The 14,279-nt window shown below is 56.3% G+C and overlaps 2 protein-coding genes across 2 annotated transcripts; one reads left to right on the top strand and one right to left on the bottom strand.

The window, feature by feature from the left end:
* Window positions 1-2,042: 2,042 nt before the first annotated feature.
* Window positions 2,043-9,866, bottom strand: LOC149275940 (protein O-mannosyl-transferase 2-like). Its single transcript, XM_089504127.1, has 21 exons — window positions 9,778-9,866; window positions 8,777-8,861; window positions 8,467-8,571; window positions 8,188-8,296; window positions 6,006-6,114; window positions 5,765-5,924; window positions 5,539-5,645; window positions 5,200-5,282; window positions 4,889-4,998; window positions 4,738-4,804; window positions 4,600-4,660; window positions 4,397-4,475; window positions 4,169-4,314; window positions 3,524-3,615; window positions 3,328-3,404; window positions 3,180-3,251; window positions 3,003-3,062; window positions 2,820-2,925; window positions 2,602-2,742; window positions 2,466-2,496; window positions 2,043-2,241 (listed from the first exon to the last, which is right to left on the bottom strand). The coding sequence occupies exons 1-21, from the start codon at window positions 9,864-9,866 to the stop codon at window positions 2,043-2,045; spliced, it is 2,088 nt and encodes a 695-aa protein (XP_089360253.1).
* Window positions 9,867-10,004: 138 nt separating this feature from the next.
* On the top strand, window positions 10,005-14,261 carry LOC149275939 (maleylacetoacetate isomerase-like). Its single transcript, XM_089504126.1, has 9 exons — window positions 10,005-10,022; window positions 11,017-11,068; window positions 11,193-11,267; window positions 11,520-11,593; window positions 11,836-11,961; window positions 13,453-13,528; window positions 13,735-13,787; window positions 13,986-14,035; window positions 14,126-14,261. Exons 1-9 carry the CDS (start codon window positions 10,005-10,007, stop codon window positions 14,259-14,261), a joined length of 660 nt encoding a protein of 219 aa, XP_089360252.1.
* The last annotated feature ends 18 nt before the right edge of the window (window positions 14,262-14,279 follow it).

The raw sequence follows: 14,279 nt of genomic DNA, 5'->3' as shown, positions 1-14,279 counted from the left end.
TGCGCCAATTGCCCCCATCCGGGCTCAAACATCACTCAGCACAAACACATGAACTACACACCACCACGGTAAGTGGCCCCCAGGGACAAATGACACAACCTTGTTGAGGGAGCCTGAGATTAAACAAAACCATAACTTGGGCTCTTGGTGCCGGCAAAAGGTGGGACGCGCCTCGCGCTGACATCACATCTGGAGTGGCACTGCAGCTCAAATGTACCCCACGCGTTGTGTCCCCTGAGGGCCAATCCCCCGGGGCTTCTGGATCCACCGAACTGTCTATTAGGGCAGCTTATTGATGAATGAATATCGGATTTATTGGTTCATGAGATGGTGTTTGATGCTCTCGATACAGCTATAGGTGCCGCAGACCCCCCCCCCGCTCCAAGAAGAGACCCCCGCTCAGTAGAGCCTGCGAGACGGTGGACGGGGGCAGGTTGATCACATAACGAGCGCAGCCAATGAGCGGAGAACGAGCCATTAATAATCATTAGCGGACAGCCGAGGCAGTAATGGGCTCGGACGATGATTAATGATCCCGTAACATGTACACGTAATAAACACGGACCATTCAGCCCACCTAGCCGAAAATCCCCAAATACTGCCCCATGCCCTGGATCCGGAAAGACAGCGAAACCCACCCCGTACGAGAAATGCGGCGGGGTAGATGCTGTAAATATAGAGATGCCAGGTAAAGCCTGGCCCAGGACGCCATAACCACTCGGCAGTCCCACAGACACTCGGCCGTCCCTTCCGACCCCCAGAGGAATCCAACCTAAACCCGACTTTATCCCGGCCGGCAAACCACAGCAATTACCCTGTCCAGGGGCACGTTGCCTGAACTGCCCCCCATAAGGCACAGCCGGCCAGCCCACAGTTACCGGCGGATGACTTGGGTTCACCGTACGCCGAGTGAGGGCACTGGAATTACAGTGCGGATTAGCGAAGGGTTAATATTGTTAAGGGTAATTACCGGCACAGCATCCTGCAGCCGTAATTACCCCCAGCCGGGGCGGAAGGGAGAGTGCTCTGGTCCTTCATAATCTGCTTTTTTCTTTCCATCCTGGGCTCATTCCCATGGAAACCTCACAAAACGATCACCTTCAGCCGCCAGGCCTCCGGCTGGCTTACAGAGAGAGAGAGTGAGAGTGAGAGAGTGAGAGTGAGAGTGAGAGAGTGAGAGTGAGAGTGAGAGTGAGAGAGAGAGACACAGAGAGAGGGGCCGGCGGAGAGACAGAGAGAGGGGCCGGCGGAGAGACAGAGAGAGGGGCCGGCGGACAGGGAGAGAGACAGAGAGAGGGGCCGGCGGAGAGACAGAGAGAGAGAGGGGCCGGCGGACAGGGAGAGAGAGGGGCCGGCGGAGACAGAGAGAGGGGCCGGCGGAGAAAGAGAGACAGAGAGAGGGGCCGGCGGAGACAGAGAGACAGAGAGAGGGGCCGGCAGAGAGAGAGAGAGGCAGAGAGAGAGAGAGGCAGAGAGAGGGGCCGGCAGAGACAGAGAGACAGGGAGGGGCCAGCGGACAGGGAGAGAGGGGGAGAGAGAGAGAGAGAGAGGGGCCGGCAGACAGGGAGAGAGAGAGGGGCCGGCGGACAGGGAGAGAGAGAGGGGCCGGCGGACAGGGAGAGAGAGAGGGAGAGGGGCCGGCGGACAGGGAGAGAGAGAGAGGGGCCGGCGGACAGGGAGAGAGAGAGAGGGGCCGGCGGATAGGGAGAGAGAGGGGCCGGCGGACAGGGAGAGAGAGAGGGGCCGGCGGACAGGGAGAGGCAGCAGCAGTAAAGTGTGACTGCCCCCCCCCCCACACACACACACACACCGCGTGTTACACGTTTAATCCATTTATATCCAAAATGACACTTTGAGGCTTCTGGTCTAAATCACAGCAATATACCTGCCCTATTGCTGTTATTGCCACCCCTGCTCGGTGTTGGAGCGGGGCACGGACAAGTCCCTTTTGCCTCCTACAATTAACACCTCCCCCTCCCCCGCCTCTTCTTCGAGGAGCTTCGTTTCATTCTTCTGCCCTTTTACCCGACGGCCGGCTGCGTCTAGAACTCCCAGGACTCCATCCAACGCAGTCCTGCCATGGGGCTCCCTGGCTGGTCCGCGAGGGGCCCCACCATGCCGTAGGCCAGAGGGTGGAAGAGGTAGAAGCTAAACGGGGAGAGCAGCCAGGCGAGAGCGTGAGGAACGGGACAGAAGATTCTGAAAGGGGAGGCGCTACTTCCTGCCGCGCTACTTCCTGCCGCGCTGGGCCAAAAATGGAAACTAAATGCCTTAAGACAGCGGAGGCTCGAAGGGGGCAAGTAAACGTAACGCTTCGTAGATACGATATCTGTTGGAACATGCGCAGCCGGACAGAGCGGGGGCCGCAGGCTAGCCGGACGTACCTGTACAGGAGGATGAGGAAAATGACAGCGATGGCGGCTGCGCATGCCGCGTGGCGAGCCAGGGGAGGCAGGAAGATGGCGCAGAACCTCAGCAGGACGGAGCAGGTCACAGCTGCACAAACAGAAAGCCGGAGTCAGGACGGGGGGCATCTCAACTGAAACGCCTGGCTGGGCCCTGCAGGGCCCCACGAGCCGGAGGCACCCCGCGGTGGCTTACCTGTCAGCATGCTGGAGAACAGCATGGCCGGGAAGTAATGGTGGTAATACAGGACCCGTCCCATGAAGTAGAAGGGGCAGTAGTGGAGTAGCCACCCCAGACCCAGCTGGCCCCCGGCCCCCAGGAGCACAGTGCAGCTCTCTGAAAGACACAAGAAAGCCGCCATTAGCAGCCACGCTTCCGCCCCCCCGCATGGAGCCCGGCTCTCCCGCGCTTACCTCTCATCCAGCCGGACATCACAACCCCTCGCTGGAGAGACACGGCTGCGGCCACGGCCAGGAGGACAAAGAGCCACAAACAGGCCAGGTTCAGCCACCAGATAACCTACCGGGGAAATCTGCTCAAAAAGCTGCCCCACCACATGAAAGCTCCTCATTCACACTCACTGAGCATTTACTCACAGGGTTCCCCAACAGATAAACACGGAAATCCGTTTCATTAACGCCGGAGAATCGGAGACCCTGAGCAGAGAGGGAAAAGAAGGGACATCAACGCCACTAACTGCCCCCCCCCGACATTTAAATGCCACTGTTATCACCCTTCACTCCCACTCACGGCACCGCTCTGCGCGTCCTCACCTGGTAGTTGAGGGGCCAGTGCCACGGCTTGGAGGTCACCTCGTGTTCCTTGGGTTTCAGACCGCTGTTTGCCTTTATGAGAAGACGAAGCGGATTAGACCCCCGAACGGCGCCAGCCCGGCCCCCCATCGGAGACCTGCGTCCTTACCCGCACCATGACCACATGGGACTCGGAGAGGATCTCCAGGAAGGAGGGCTTCAGGATGGACACGCTGATGTTTGGCACTAAAAGAAGCAGAAGGATGAGATATCTGGGAGGGCGGCCCCCGCGGCCCCGACAGCCACCTTACACGTAATGATCAGAACCCTCGGACATGATGCCCCCCGAACGACCGCTCACTCACGTCTTGGGTTTTCGTGGTCTTCCACGTTCCACAGGGTGCTGGGCGTCTCGCGGATGTAGGGGCTGCATGTGACCTCCCCCTGCTCCCAGCCCCTGGGGTGGAAAAAACAAGAATTAGAGGGAGCTTTTCATCCCCACGCTCCGGGCCCCGACACCGGCGTCCCTTCTCTTCCGTACTACACCAATCGTTACCGCCGGGGCAACCTTCCATGTCGGAAGATGAAGCCCGGCCTACAATCAGATACCTTACTGCAGCCCCCGCGGACGAGCCGAGACGGCGGCTCTGACCCGGCCGACGGGGAACGTTTACGGCAGCGAGAGGTTTAATAATCCAAACGAATGTTCTGTGATCCCCGCATCGCTTTCTGCCCCCAGCCTGAGGCAGTTTCTATAAACACGGTCTGCGGGGCTGAGAGGGAACAGCTGGACCTCACACGCTGCCGGTGTACTGCGCGGACGCGCATGCGCAAACACCGCTCGGGTTGGGTAAGGGCAACAATAAAATCAACAGAATTCGAAAACCTGGCCCAAAGTGTTCCAAAGCAGCGTCTGCGAGGGGGAGAGAGCACGGTGGGGGCAGGACGTGGCGCACAGGGGGGATCGCAGCCCCTTTGATGCCCTCGTAAAGCTCCCAGGAGCCACTCACCATTTTGGTAAGGCTTTCCCGGTGGAGCCAAGCACACAGCCGGTCGCCACGTGCTGCAGGCGGACGTGGCTGCGCAGGACCCTCACTCTGGAGCCGCCGCCGAGCACCTCAATCTTCCAGTAATCATTGGGGTCTCCGTTCCCCTCCTGAGGAGGAAAGAGATGGTTTAATGGAGCCTGCATGCGCTGCCTGGTGACCAAGTCCCATCACTCTGAGCCCGCCTCGCACCGTGCCGTATGCCGTGACCTGCAGGTGTTTTTTGGTGAGCGGTGCCTCCCTCTGGTGGCTGTGCAGATTCCGCCGTGTCCTGCGGCAAATATCCGAACGCAGAAGAGCTTGTTAAACAAATACAACAGAATGCTTCCAACCCCCCCCCCACGAGCGTCCCGGCAGCACCGCCCCCCCCCCCCGGCAGCGTCCCGGGGACTCACGCTTTGTGCTCCAGGCGGATAATGTCGCCGTTTCTCACGTACGCCGGAGGGGCTTCTGGATCTGAAAGTAAAACGGCAAATAGTTTCACGTCCGATCAACACGACCCAAAAAGTAATGGCGGCGGCGGGGAGTCTCACCGTCATCCCGGTCCGGTCTCTTTACGAGCCACAGGTTGTTGTGGTCTTTGTGGGAATACGCGGTCACCTGGAGGACAGAAAGGTCTCATTTACACCTCACTCCTGGCCACACTCGTAGCCACACAGCCGGCCACACTCCTGCGATGCTGACCTGCTGCTGCCGAGCTCCGACCCCCTCGGGATAAAGGTGCGCATGCGAGTGCAGGTATCCGGCCGCCGTGCGAACGCTCTTCATCGTGATCACAGAACTGTAGGCCAGGTCTACGAGTGATAAAGAAACGTGACCTTCAAGCCACGGCTTCCATCTCTGCCGGTCCCAGGACCCCAGCGCGTCAACTGCTGCCCCCCAGAACATGCTGCTGACAGGTGGGACCACCCACCAAGAACACAGGCTGAGACCCCCTGCTGCCCTCCAATCCCCTATGAAGTTGCCGGCCGGCGCGCCGCCTGCGCGGGACTCACACTCTGGGACAGACGCATTGTGCAGTTTGTTTCCAACGAGACGGGACTGGAACGCGGAGCTGAAGAACCCGTCCCCGGGGCCGCTAGGAAACAAAGGAGGGAGACGGTAACCATCCCGGGACCCTCACTAAGCCACCGCGTGGCGGTCCGTGGCCCCCCCAGCCCTTTGTTACGACGCGGGAAGGAGAGGCGAGGAGTCTGTTCCCCAAACCACGAGTTTAACTCTTTCTTCTCACAAACGTCACTCTGGGCTATAAAGATATTTATCCCGTGAGGAGGGCCGAGGTGGGCCTCTGCGATTTATAGCTTAGCGTTTGGCAGGATGCGCTGCACACGTACCTGCGATTCAGAACCTGGAAATGTACGGCAAAGAAGAGAGCGTAGAGAGCGAGCGGCAGAACGATGAGGCAGAGAACACGCGCGGCGAGGTGACGGAAAATCACACCCTGCGGACAAGCAGAAACACAGCGATCGCTCAACGTCCGCGACACGCAGGAGCCCACCCAACGCCCCACCATTTACCTGCACCCCGTGACGTTACCCCCGGGGGAAACGGAGCACGTACCGGCGTCAGGCTCAGGTCCCCCAGCATCCTCCACAGGTCCCGGGCTGTGTTCAGACCAACGAAGACGACCACAAAGAGCCCCACAAACTTCACTCCTAGGGCCCCGGCCAGATTCACGCCAGTCAGGCTCAGCCACAGCCACCACGGGGCCCCGAAAGGCCTGCGGAAGCGAAGAAAGAGGTCAGGATGCCGGCCAGGCGCTGCGCTCAGGAAGGGGTTAAAGTGTATTGGGGGCTCTCACCGGCACGAAGAAGCCTGAAACTTCAGCATGCAGAGCACGGCCCCCAGAATGAAGAACATCAGGATCGGGTCCAGCAGGATGTACTGAGACAGGGTGATGCACCCCGTATCTGAGACGCAAAGAGAGACAGCCGTGAATCCACCGGGCAGAGGGACGGACGGACGGACGGACGGACGGACGGACAGACAGACAGACGGATGGACGGACGGGGCGAGAGAGAGGGACGGACGGACGGGCCGAGAGAGAGAGAGAGGGAGGGACGGACGGGCCGAGAGAGAGAGAGAGAGAGAGAGAGAGAGAGAGAGAGAGAGTGGGAGGGAGGGACGGACAGACGAACGGCCCGAGAGAGAGGGACGGACGGACAGAGAGAGAGAAAGACGGACGGACAGAGAGAGAGAAAGACGGACGGACAGAGAGAGAGAAAGACGGACGGACAGAGAGAGAGAAAGACGGACGGCCCGAGAGAGAGAAAGACGGACGGCCCGAGAGAGAGAAAGACGGACGGCCCGAGAGAGAGAAAGACGGACGGCCCGAGAGAGAGAAAGACGGACGGCCCGAGAGAGAGAAAGACGGACGGCCCGAGAGAGAGAAAGACGGACGGCCCGAGAGAGAGAAAGACGGACGGACAGAGAGAGAGAAAGACGGACGGACAGAGAGAGAGAAAGACGGACGGACAGAGAGAGAGAAAGACGGACGGACAGAGAGAGAGAAAGACGGACGGACAGAGAGAGAGAAAGACGGACGGGCAGAGAGAGAGAGAAAGATGGACGGACAGAGAGAGAGAGAAAGACGGACGGACAGAGAAGGACGGACGGACAGAGAAAGACGGACGGACGGACAGAGAGAGAGAAAGACGGACGGACAGAGAGAGAGAAAGACGGACGGACGGACGGACAGAGAGAGAGAAAGACGGACGGACAGAGAGAGAGGGACGGACGGGCCGAGAGAGAGAGAGAGAGAGAGAGAGAGAGAGAGTGGGAGGGAGGGACGGACAGACGAACGGCCCGAGAGAGAGGGACGGACGGACAGAGAGAGAGAAAGACGGACGGACAGAGAGAGAGAAAGACGGACGGCCCGAGAGAGAGAAAGACGGACGGCCCGAGAGAGAGAAAGACGGACGGCCCGAGAGAGAGAAAGACGGACGGCCCGAGAGAGAGAAAGACGGACGGACAGAGAGAGAGAAAGACGGACGGACAGAGAGAAAGACGGACTGCCCGAGAGAGAGAAAGACGGACGGCCCGAGAGAGAGAAAGACGGACGGCCCGAGAGAGAGAAAGACGGACGGACAGAGAGAGAGAAAGACGGACGGACAGAGAGAAAGACGGACGGACAGAGAGAGAGAAAGACGGACAGACAGAGAGAGAGAAAGACGGACGGACAGAGAGAGAGAAAGACGGACGGACAGAGAGAGAGAAAGACGGACGGACAGAGAAAGACGGACGGACGGACAGAGAAAGACGGACGGACGGACAGAGAAAGACGGACGGACGGACAGAGAAAGACGGACGGACGGACAGAGAGAGAGAAAGACGGACGGACGGACAGACAGAGAGAGAGAAAGACGGACGGACGGACAGAGAGAGAGAAAGACGGACGGACGGACAGAGAGAGAGAAAGACGGACGGACAGAGAGAGAGAAAGACGGACGGACAGAGAGAGAGAAAGACGGACGGACAGAGAGAAAGACGGACGGACAGAGAGAGAGAGAAAGACGGACGGACAGAGAGAAAGACGGACGGACAGAGAGAGAGAGAAAGACGGACGGACAGAGAAAGACGGACGGACGGACAGAGAGAGAGAAAGACGGACGGACAGAGAGAGAGAAAGACGGACGGACGGACAGAGAGAGAGAAAGACGGACGGACGGACAGAGAGAGAGAAAGACGGACGGACGGACGGACAGAGAGAGAGAAAGACGGACGGACGGACAGAGAGAGAGAAAGACGGACGGACGGACAGAGAGAGAGAAAGACGGATGGACGGACAGAGAGAGAGGGACGGACGGACAGAGAGAGAGAAAGACGGATGGACGGACAGAGAGAGACGGATGGATGGACAGAGAGAGAGGGACGGACGGACAGAGAGAGAGAGACAGACGGACAGAGAGAGAGAGACAGACGGACAGGGCCAACGCAACGTCATGCGCCACCAGCCACCCAGAACAAAACCCGGGACCACTTACCCAAAATAATGAGCGCGGCGGCCAGCAGCGCAGCCGGGAACGACCGAGACAGCTCCAGCACGATCAGGAACGCAAACGGGGGCAGCCAGGAGCCCAGGAGACAGCAGAGCTAAACGCGGAGAACACAGAGAGTTACAGCGAGACCACCGCAAGCGGCCAGAGACGTACTAAATACACAACAAACACGCGGATGGTACAACAGTGAGACACCCGCCGGCTCCCAGCGCTCTCTCTCTCTCTCTCCCCGCAGCTCTCCGCCGGCTCCCAGCGCTCTCTTACCCCTCTCATGCCTACGTAGTTGTGAGTCTCATAGCTTTGGCCCGGCTTCTGGAAGGGGAAGGACCCGTTATATCCGCTCAGATAACCCGCAAGTCCGATCAGCATCTGGAGAAACAAAGCGAAGAGATGATTCCCGTTATCCGCCGAATGCTCTCTAGAGAGGTCTCTGCTCCAGAGGGGCGATCCACTAGTGGCCCCTAGCAGCTAAGATGGGGCATCGGTCTCTGTGTGCAGGCCCGTTGGCCCCTGGGCGACCATTGGCCCTGTGATACGGCTCAGCAGCGGCTCCAGCTATAATCCGCCGTCTCACCTTCCCCAGCGGGGGGTGAACATCGAAGAAAAACGTCCGGTTTATGTAATAACTTCCCATCTTCCCAAAGTGCGTCTCGTCCCAACTGCAAGAAACACAGAGAGAGCGCGATAATAAACACGGCAGCCAATCATCTCCCGGGGCCCCGTATAATGTATAGGTAACTCAGTGACCGGCCCTTGTATAATGTATAGATAACTCAGCGGACCGGCCCCCTGTATAATGTATAGATAACTCAGCGAGCCGGCCCCCTGTATAATGTATAGATAACTCAGCGAACCGGCCCCTGTATAGATAAATCATCAAGCCGGCCCCTGTATAATGTATATAAATCAGTGACCGGCCCCCTGTATAATGTATAGATAAATCAGTGAGCTGGCCCCTGTATAATGTATAGGTAACTCAGTGACCGGCCCCTGTATAATGTATAGATAACTCACTGACCGGCCCCCTGTATAATGTATAGATAAATCAGCGGACCGGCCCCCTGTATAATGTATAGATAAATCAGCGAGCCGGCCCCTGTATAATGTATAGATAAATCAGCGAGCTGGCCCCTGTGTAATGTATAGATAAATCATCAAGCCGGCCCCTGTATAATGTATAGATAAATCAGTGACCGGACCCTGTATAATGTATAGATAAATCAGTGACCGGCCCCCTGTATAATGTATAGATAAATCAGTGACTGGCGCCCTGTGTAATGTATAGATAAATCAGCAAGCCGGCCCCCTGTATAATGTATAGATAAATCAACGAGCCGGCCCCCTGTATACTGTATAGTTCAATCAATGAGATGCCCTGTATAATGTATAGTTCAATCAGTGAGATGCCTCGTATAATGTATAGATAAATCAGTGTGACGTATGTAGGGCTAGCTCCCCGGTTTCCTCTATAGACTCTACATGACAGATTTGACCCATACATTACGAAGGGCCAGCTCGCTGGCTTAACGCTGTTTAGTGAATACACCCCACGCCACACACACACACATCACCCACCACACATGGGGCGGCTCCGCCAGGCGGTGCAGGCGGGAGAGAAAGGAGACCAGGCCGAGCGACCAGAACACGGTCCCCACAACGGCCATCTTGCTGTCACCATGGAAACCGGCCGCCGACTGACATCAGCACGCAAGTGGCGAACCGGGACGCCGTGTGGGCGAGGTCCTGTAGTCTTAATTTAGCCAATCAGATCGCGGGGGTAAGGCAAGTTGTCAATGAGCGACATGGCGACGCTGGGGAAGGTATGTGTGGCACGTGGTTGGAAGGTTGTGTTGTGATTGGTCGGTAATCGGGCGACCTGTGATAGGAAAAGGGTTAATGTAGTGGCTTGTGGCCCCAGGGCCAGCCCGTGCTCGGCCCCTGAGGACAGGTCACCCGTGTAATACCGCGCGTTGGGGGGACTGGTAGAAAGAGAGACTCTGGGCCAAATTCTTAAAACTGGCCCTATCACCATAGCAACCCGTGGACCCGACCAATTAACAGGAACAACTTGTTTATTGCTATGGTGACAAGATCACTGGTCAGGTTTCCCCAGAACCCGCGATTCTAAACCAGGGCCGGTCTGTGGCAGACCGTGGCCCCTGCACCCGGGCCGGTCTGTGGCAGAACGTGGCCCCTGCACCCGGGCCGGTCTGTGGCAGAACGTGGCCCCTGCACCCGGGCCGGTCTGTGGCAGAACGTGGCCCCTGCACCCGGGCCGGTCTGTGGCAGAACGTGGCCCCTGCACCAGGGCCGGTCTGTGGCAGAACGTGGCCCCTGCACCAGGGCCGGTCTGTGTAGGTAATGGTGGGGGAGCCGTGGCAGACCGTACTGCAGCTCTGGCTGATGTTCTTTCCTGAGCCTAAGGGGTTAATCAGTAATTTGTCCCACATGGGGTAAAGTCTGCCGTGTCAGCGGGGCAGATGGTGGGCGGCTCTGATGCTGCGTGCTGATTGGCCGGTAGCAGATAGGGATCGGGGTGCAGCGGATTCTTCTCACCTGAGCAATGGAGCCGACTGGCAAGGTGGGATCTGTGGAGAGGGTCTGGGGGGGCCGATACCCCTATATACTGGGAATGGGATAGTGGGGGGGCAGGGGGGTAAAATGATCCAACTGGGATTTTCTTCTGCCCCAAGCCCCTGCTGTGAATGTTACCTCGACCCACGTTTTATCCCCCCGTCTCTCCTGCCCCGGGTTGGGGGGGGGGGGGGGTTATCTCCTTGCCTCCTGCCCCATGTTGCCCCCTTTGTCTTTTAGCCCCTGTTGTTTGGCTATTTTCGGAGCTCGTGTTCGTGGCGCGTGCGGATCGGTGAGTGATCTGGTCCTGAATCCATATACCAGGGGTTGCTGTGGGGGGGGGGGGTGAGATTACCGTGGCACCGGGGGGGTGAGGTTGCCATGGCACCGGGGACTAATCACTTGTCTCTGCGCAGCTCTGGCTCTGAAGGGTATTGAATACGACCAACATCCCATCAATCTTATCAAGGATGGTGGTATACAGGTCAGTGGTCTGCGAGCATTCGTGTGCAGGGGGGGGCTGTGGGTGCGTGTGTGGTGCCAGTGGTTCTGTGTGTGCCCAGGGGGGGCCGTGGGTTTGTGGGCAGGTGTGTGTGCAGGGGTGGGGCGTGTGTGCTCGGGGGGGGGGGGGGGTGCGTGGGCAGGTGTGTGCAGGGGGGCGGTGGGTGCAGCATGGTCCGGTGGGGGGCCGGAGGGCCGTGGTTTGCTGCACTCACTGCGGGTCTTTCTCTGGCAGCACACAGAAGAGTTCCTGCGAGTGAATCCCATGCAGCAGGTTCCCGCGCTGCGCATCGACGGCGTCACCCTGAGTCAGTCGGTAGGTCGGCCGGACACGCAGCGCATGCACGGTGTGGGTGGGCTCCCCCGCAGAGTGTGGCCCCAAGCAGGGAGCGGTCAGGAAGCAGTCAGGCCACGGGAGAGACCCCCCTCCGCCCAGTCAGATCTGTACATGCGCTCTCTGCGGGTAGCTCGCGGTGTGGATCGGCCCCCGGCTGATTCTCTGGGGCCCTGCGTGTGCTGCTGCTGTGTTCACGTGTTCCGTGGCTTTGTCCCCCAAAGCTTGCAATCATCGAGTACCTGGAGGAGACGCGCTCCAAACCGTCGCTCTTCCCCCCGGATCCCAGGAGCAGAGCGCAGGTCAGGATGATCAGCGATCACATCGTGTCCGGGATCCAACCCCTGCAGGTACCACCAATGCAAGGAGGCAGATTGTTAGCTCTGTGGGATAGGACCGTGGCTCTTGATTGGGCGGCATTGTTAGGGATATTAATGAGACAAAATAGGCAAAAGCCAATATTTTATCACATACGCAAAATAACGACGCTATCAAATATTGTAGTACCACATCCACAATATGAATTTAAGGAGATACCCTATATTTTATCTCCGATCCTAAATTCTTTCAGATCGCCGAAAATTATAATTCAAATACAATATATTATCGATAGTTATCAATATGAATTAGTACTATATGAGTCTAACACACAATTAATTTCCAGTCCACTCAGCAACCAAAAATTTATAATAATCTGGGCAGTAATAAAAATATCACTATCTCTCTAATATTAGTTCAACTAATATAACAAATTAAAAATAATTTAATTGTGTCTGAGTATTAGTGAAATTCCTAATAGATGCAAATAATGTCAAACTTCATCTATAGGTAAAAATACCTTTTCATTATTGTTATTATCACGGGTTATAAGCTGCAGTCTCACAAGCCGCCATATACAATAATGCAATATAGTACTTCCCAGAAACAGGGAATTCTATACGAAGAAGACAAAATTCATCTCTATTCAGAATAATAAAACAATTATAATTACCACCACTTGTTGCTGTTGTCCAACTGGTACTTGTAGAAGTTAATCCAGGTTCATTGGCAAGAAATTAAGTGGAAAAGAAAATAACTTTCTACCAGTTATATAGGTTAGAACTCAAAGTAACTCCAAGAGTGAAATATGGTGCCAGAATCTTAAGATTCCAATTCTCTGGGGTAAATTTGGTGAATAAGTCCGTCCGGGTCTGTCTGTTTCAGGGTGCGATCTTTTTAAGGTCCCCTTCTTTCTTTTTTAATTATCCAAGACATAAGCTTAAAAACAGAGCTTATTATCATAGCCTCCACCTCTTGATTGGAATTCTCCAATCATAACGGTGGGTTTTACCCATTATAATTAGAATTTCTACTCATATTTACACCGTTGTAATTTCTTACTTTACCTGTGAGAGACGCTCTGGTCTAAGAATTAACTTAAAACCATTACATATATGTTTGGAATTTATCCTTGGTCACCCTTATCGCTAGGTGTTACCTCCTAGATAGTAACTCAGGACTTGGTAGACTTACCATGTATCCCCCATACGAATTTACGTTCCCAAGGATATGCAGCGTCTACTCCTTAACTTTCTCATGGAAGATAACATTAATTGTATCATACTTACTGAAACATCTATATACATGAATACTTCTTTGTTCTCAATTATAGAGAGAACAAGGACAAAAAGAAATAATCACTATATGATTAAGTAAAATAAAATGGCTCTGACTCCATTTTGTTTTCATGTAAAATACAGAATATGTGGAATACATGTTTTCTATCATAAAATATCTGACAGCATGTGGCTGCGACACGCCAGCTGCCCCCACGGAGGGTGACTTCTCGTGTCTCCCCACAGAATCTCTATGTCCTGGAGAAGATCGGAGACACAAAGCTGGAGTGGGCTCAGCACTTTATCACGCGTGGGTTCCAAGGTGGGTGCATGGGGGGGGCTTACACCGTGTCTGTCTATCCATCCGTCCGTCTGTCCGCCCATCCGTCCCTCTGTCTTGCCCCCGGTCGGTCCGCCCGCCCGTCTGTCTCTTGCCCCCGGTCCGTCCGCTCGCCCGTCTGTCTGTCTCTTGCCCCCGGTCCGTCCGCCCGTCTGTCTCTTTACCCCGTGTTACTGTTTGTTTCCTAGCGCTGGAGAGGATGCTGCAGGAGACGGCCGGCCGGTACTGCGTGGGAGATCAGGTCTGTCTATAATGCCCCAGCTGGGGGACTTTCTTCCATCTCACGGGGCCCCTCGCAGTCTCACCCTGCACTTCCATCATTTATAAACCTGTCCGCAGGGGCCCGGGGGGGGGGTAAATCAGTCCATATGTATCGGGCCATAGAAAGCTCTCCATGCCCCCCGGACAGCCTTCACTAAAGCGCTTTATCTCCTCGCAGGTGACGATGGCGGATCTGTGTCTGGTACCCCAGGTGGCAAACGCAGAGAGGTGAGATAACCTGCACCCGACCCAGCAATTAAGTACCACGGCCCGTTAACCCCTGACAGTCCAACCCGAGCATGCGCACCCTCGTTTCAGGTTTAAAGTGGATCTGGATCCGTATCCGACGATCGGCCGCATAAACCAGTCGCTGCTCCAGCTGGAGGCGTTCCAGGTCAGCCACCCCGCGTGCCAACCCGATACCCCCCCGGAACTCCGAGCCAAGACCCCCTAACCCGATTACAACTGAACT

This window comes from Sceloporus occidentalis, unplaced genomic scaffold (assembly GCF_023333645.1).
Source record: "Sceloporus occidentalis isolate IW3139 unplaced genomic scaffold, rSceOcc1.0.p SCAF_256, whole genome shotgun sequence".
NCBI classification, from domain to species: domain Eukaryota; kingdom Metazoa; phylum Chordata; class Lepidosauria; order Squamata; family Phrynosomatidae; genus Sceloporus; species Sceloporus occidentalis.
This window is presented reverse-complemented; position numbering and strand designations above follow the sequence as displayed.

Bases quoted from the DNA above. Each gene is read 5' to 3' on its own strand.
- LOC149275940 (XM_089504127.1), bottom strand. From the start codon at position 9,866: ATGGCCGTTGTGGGGACCGTGTTCTGGTCGCTCGGCCTGGTCTCCTTT. The intron at 4,999-5,199 runs GTGAGTCCCGCG...TATCACTCGTAG, and splicing joins CAATGCGTCTGTCCCAGAGT to ACCTGGCCTACAGTTCTGTG. The intron at 2,497-2,601 runs GTAAGCCACCGC...CTGTTTGTGCAG, and splicing joins GTTCTCCAGCATGCTGACAG to CTGTGACCTGCTCCGTCCTG.
- LOC149275939 (XM_089504126.1), top strand. The intron at 11,594-11,835 runs GTAGGTCGGCCG...TGTCCCCCAAAG, and splicing joins GCGTCACCCTGAGTCAGTCG to CTTGCAATCATCGAGTACCT. The intron at 14,036-14,125 runs GTGAGATAACCT...CCCTCGTTTCAG, and splicing joins CAGGTGGCAAACGCAGAGAG to GTTTAAAGTGGATCTGGATC.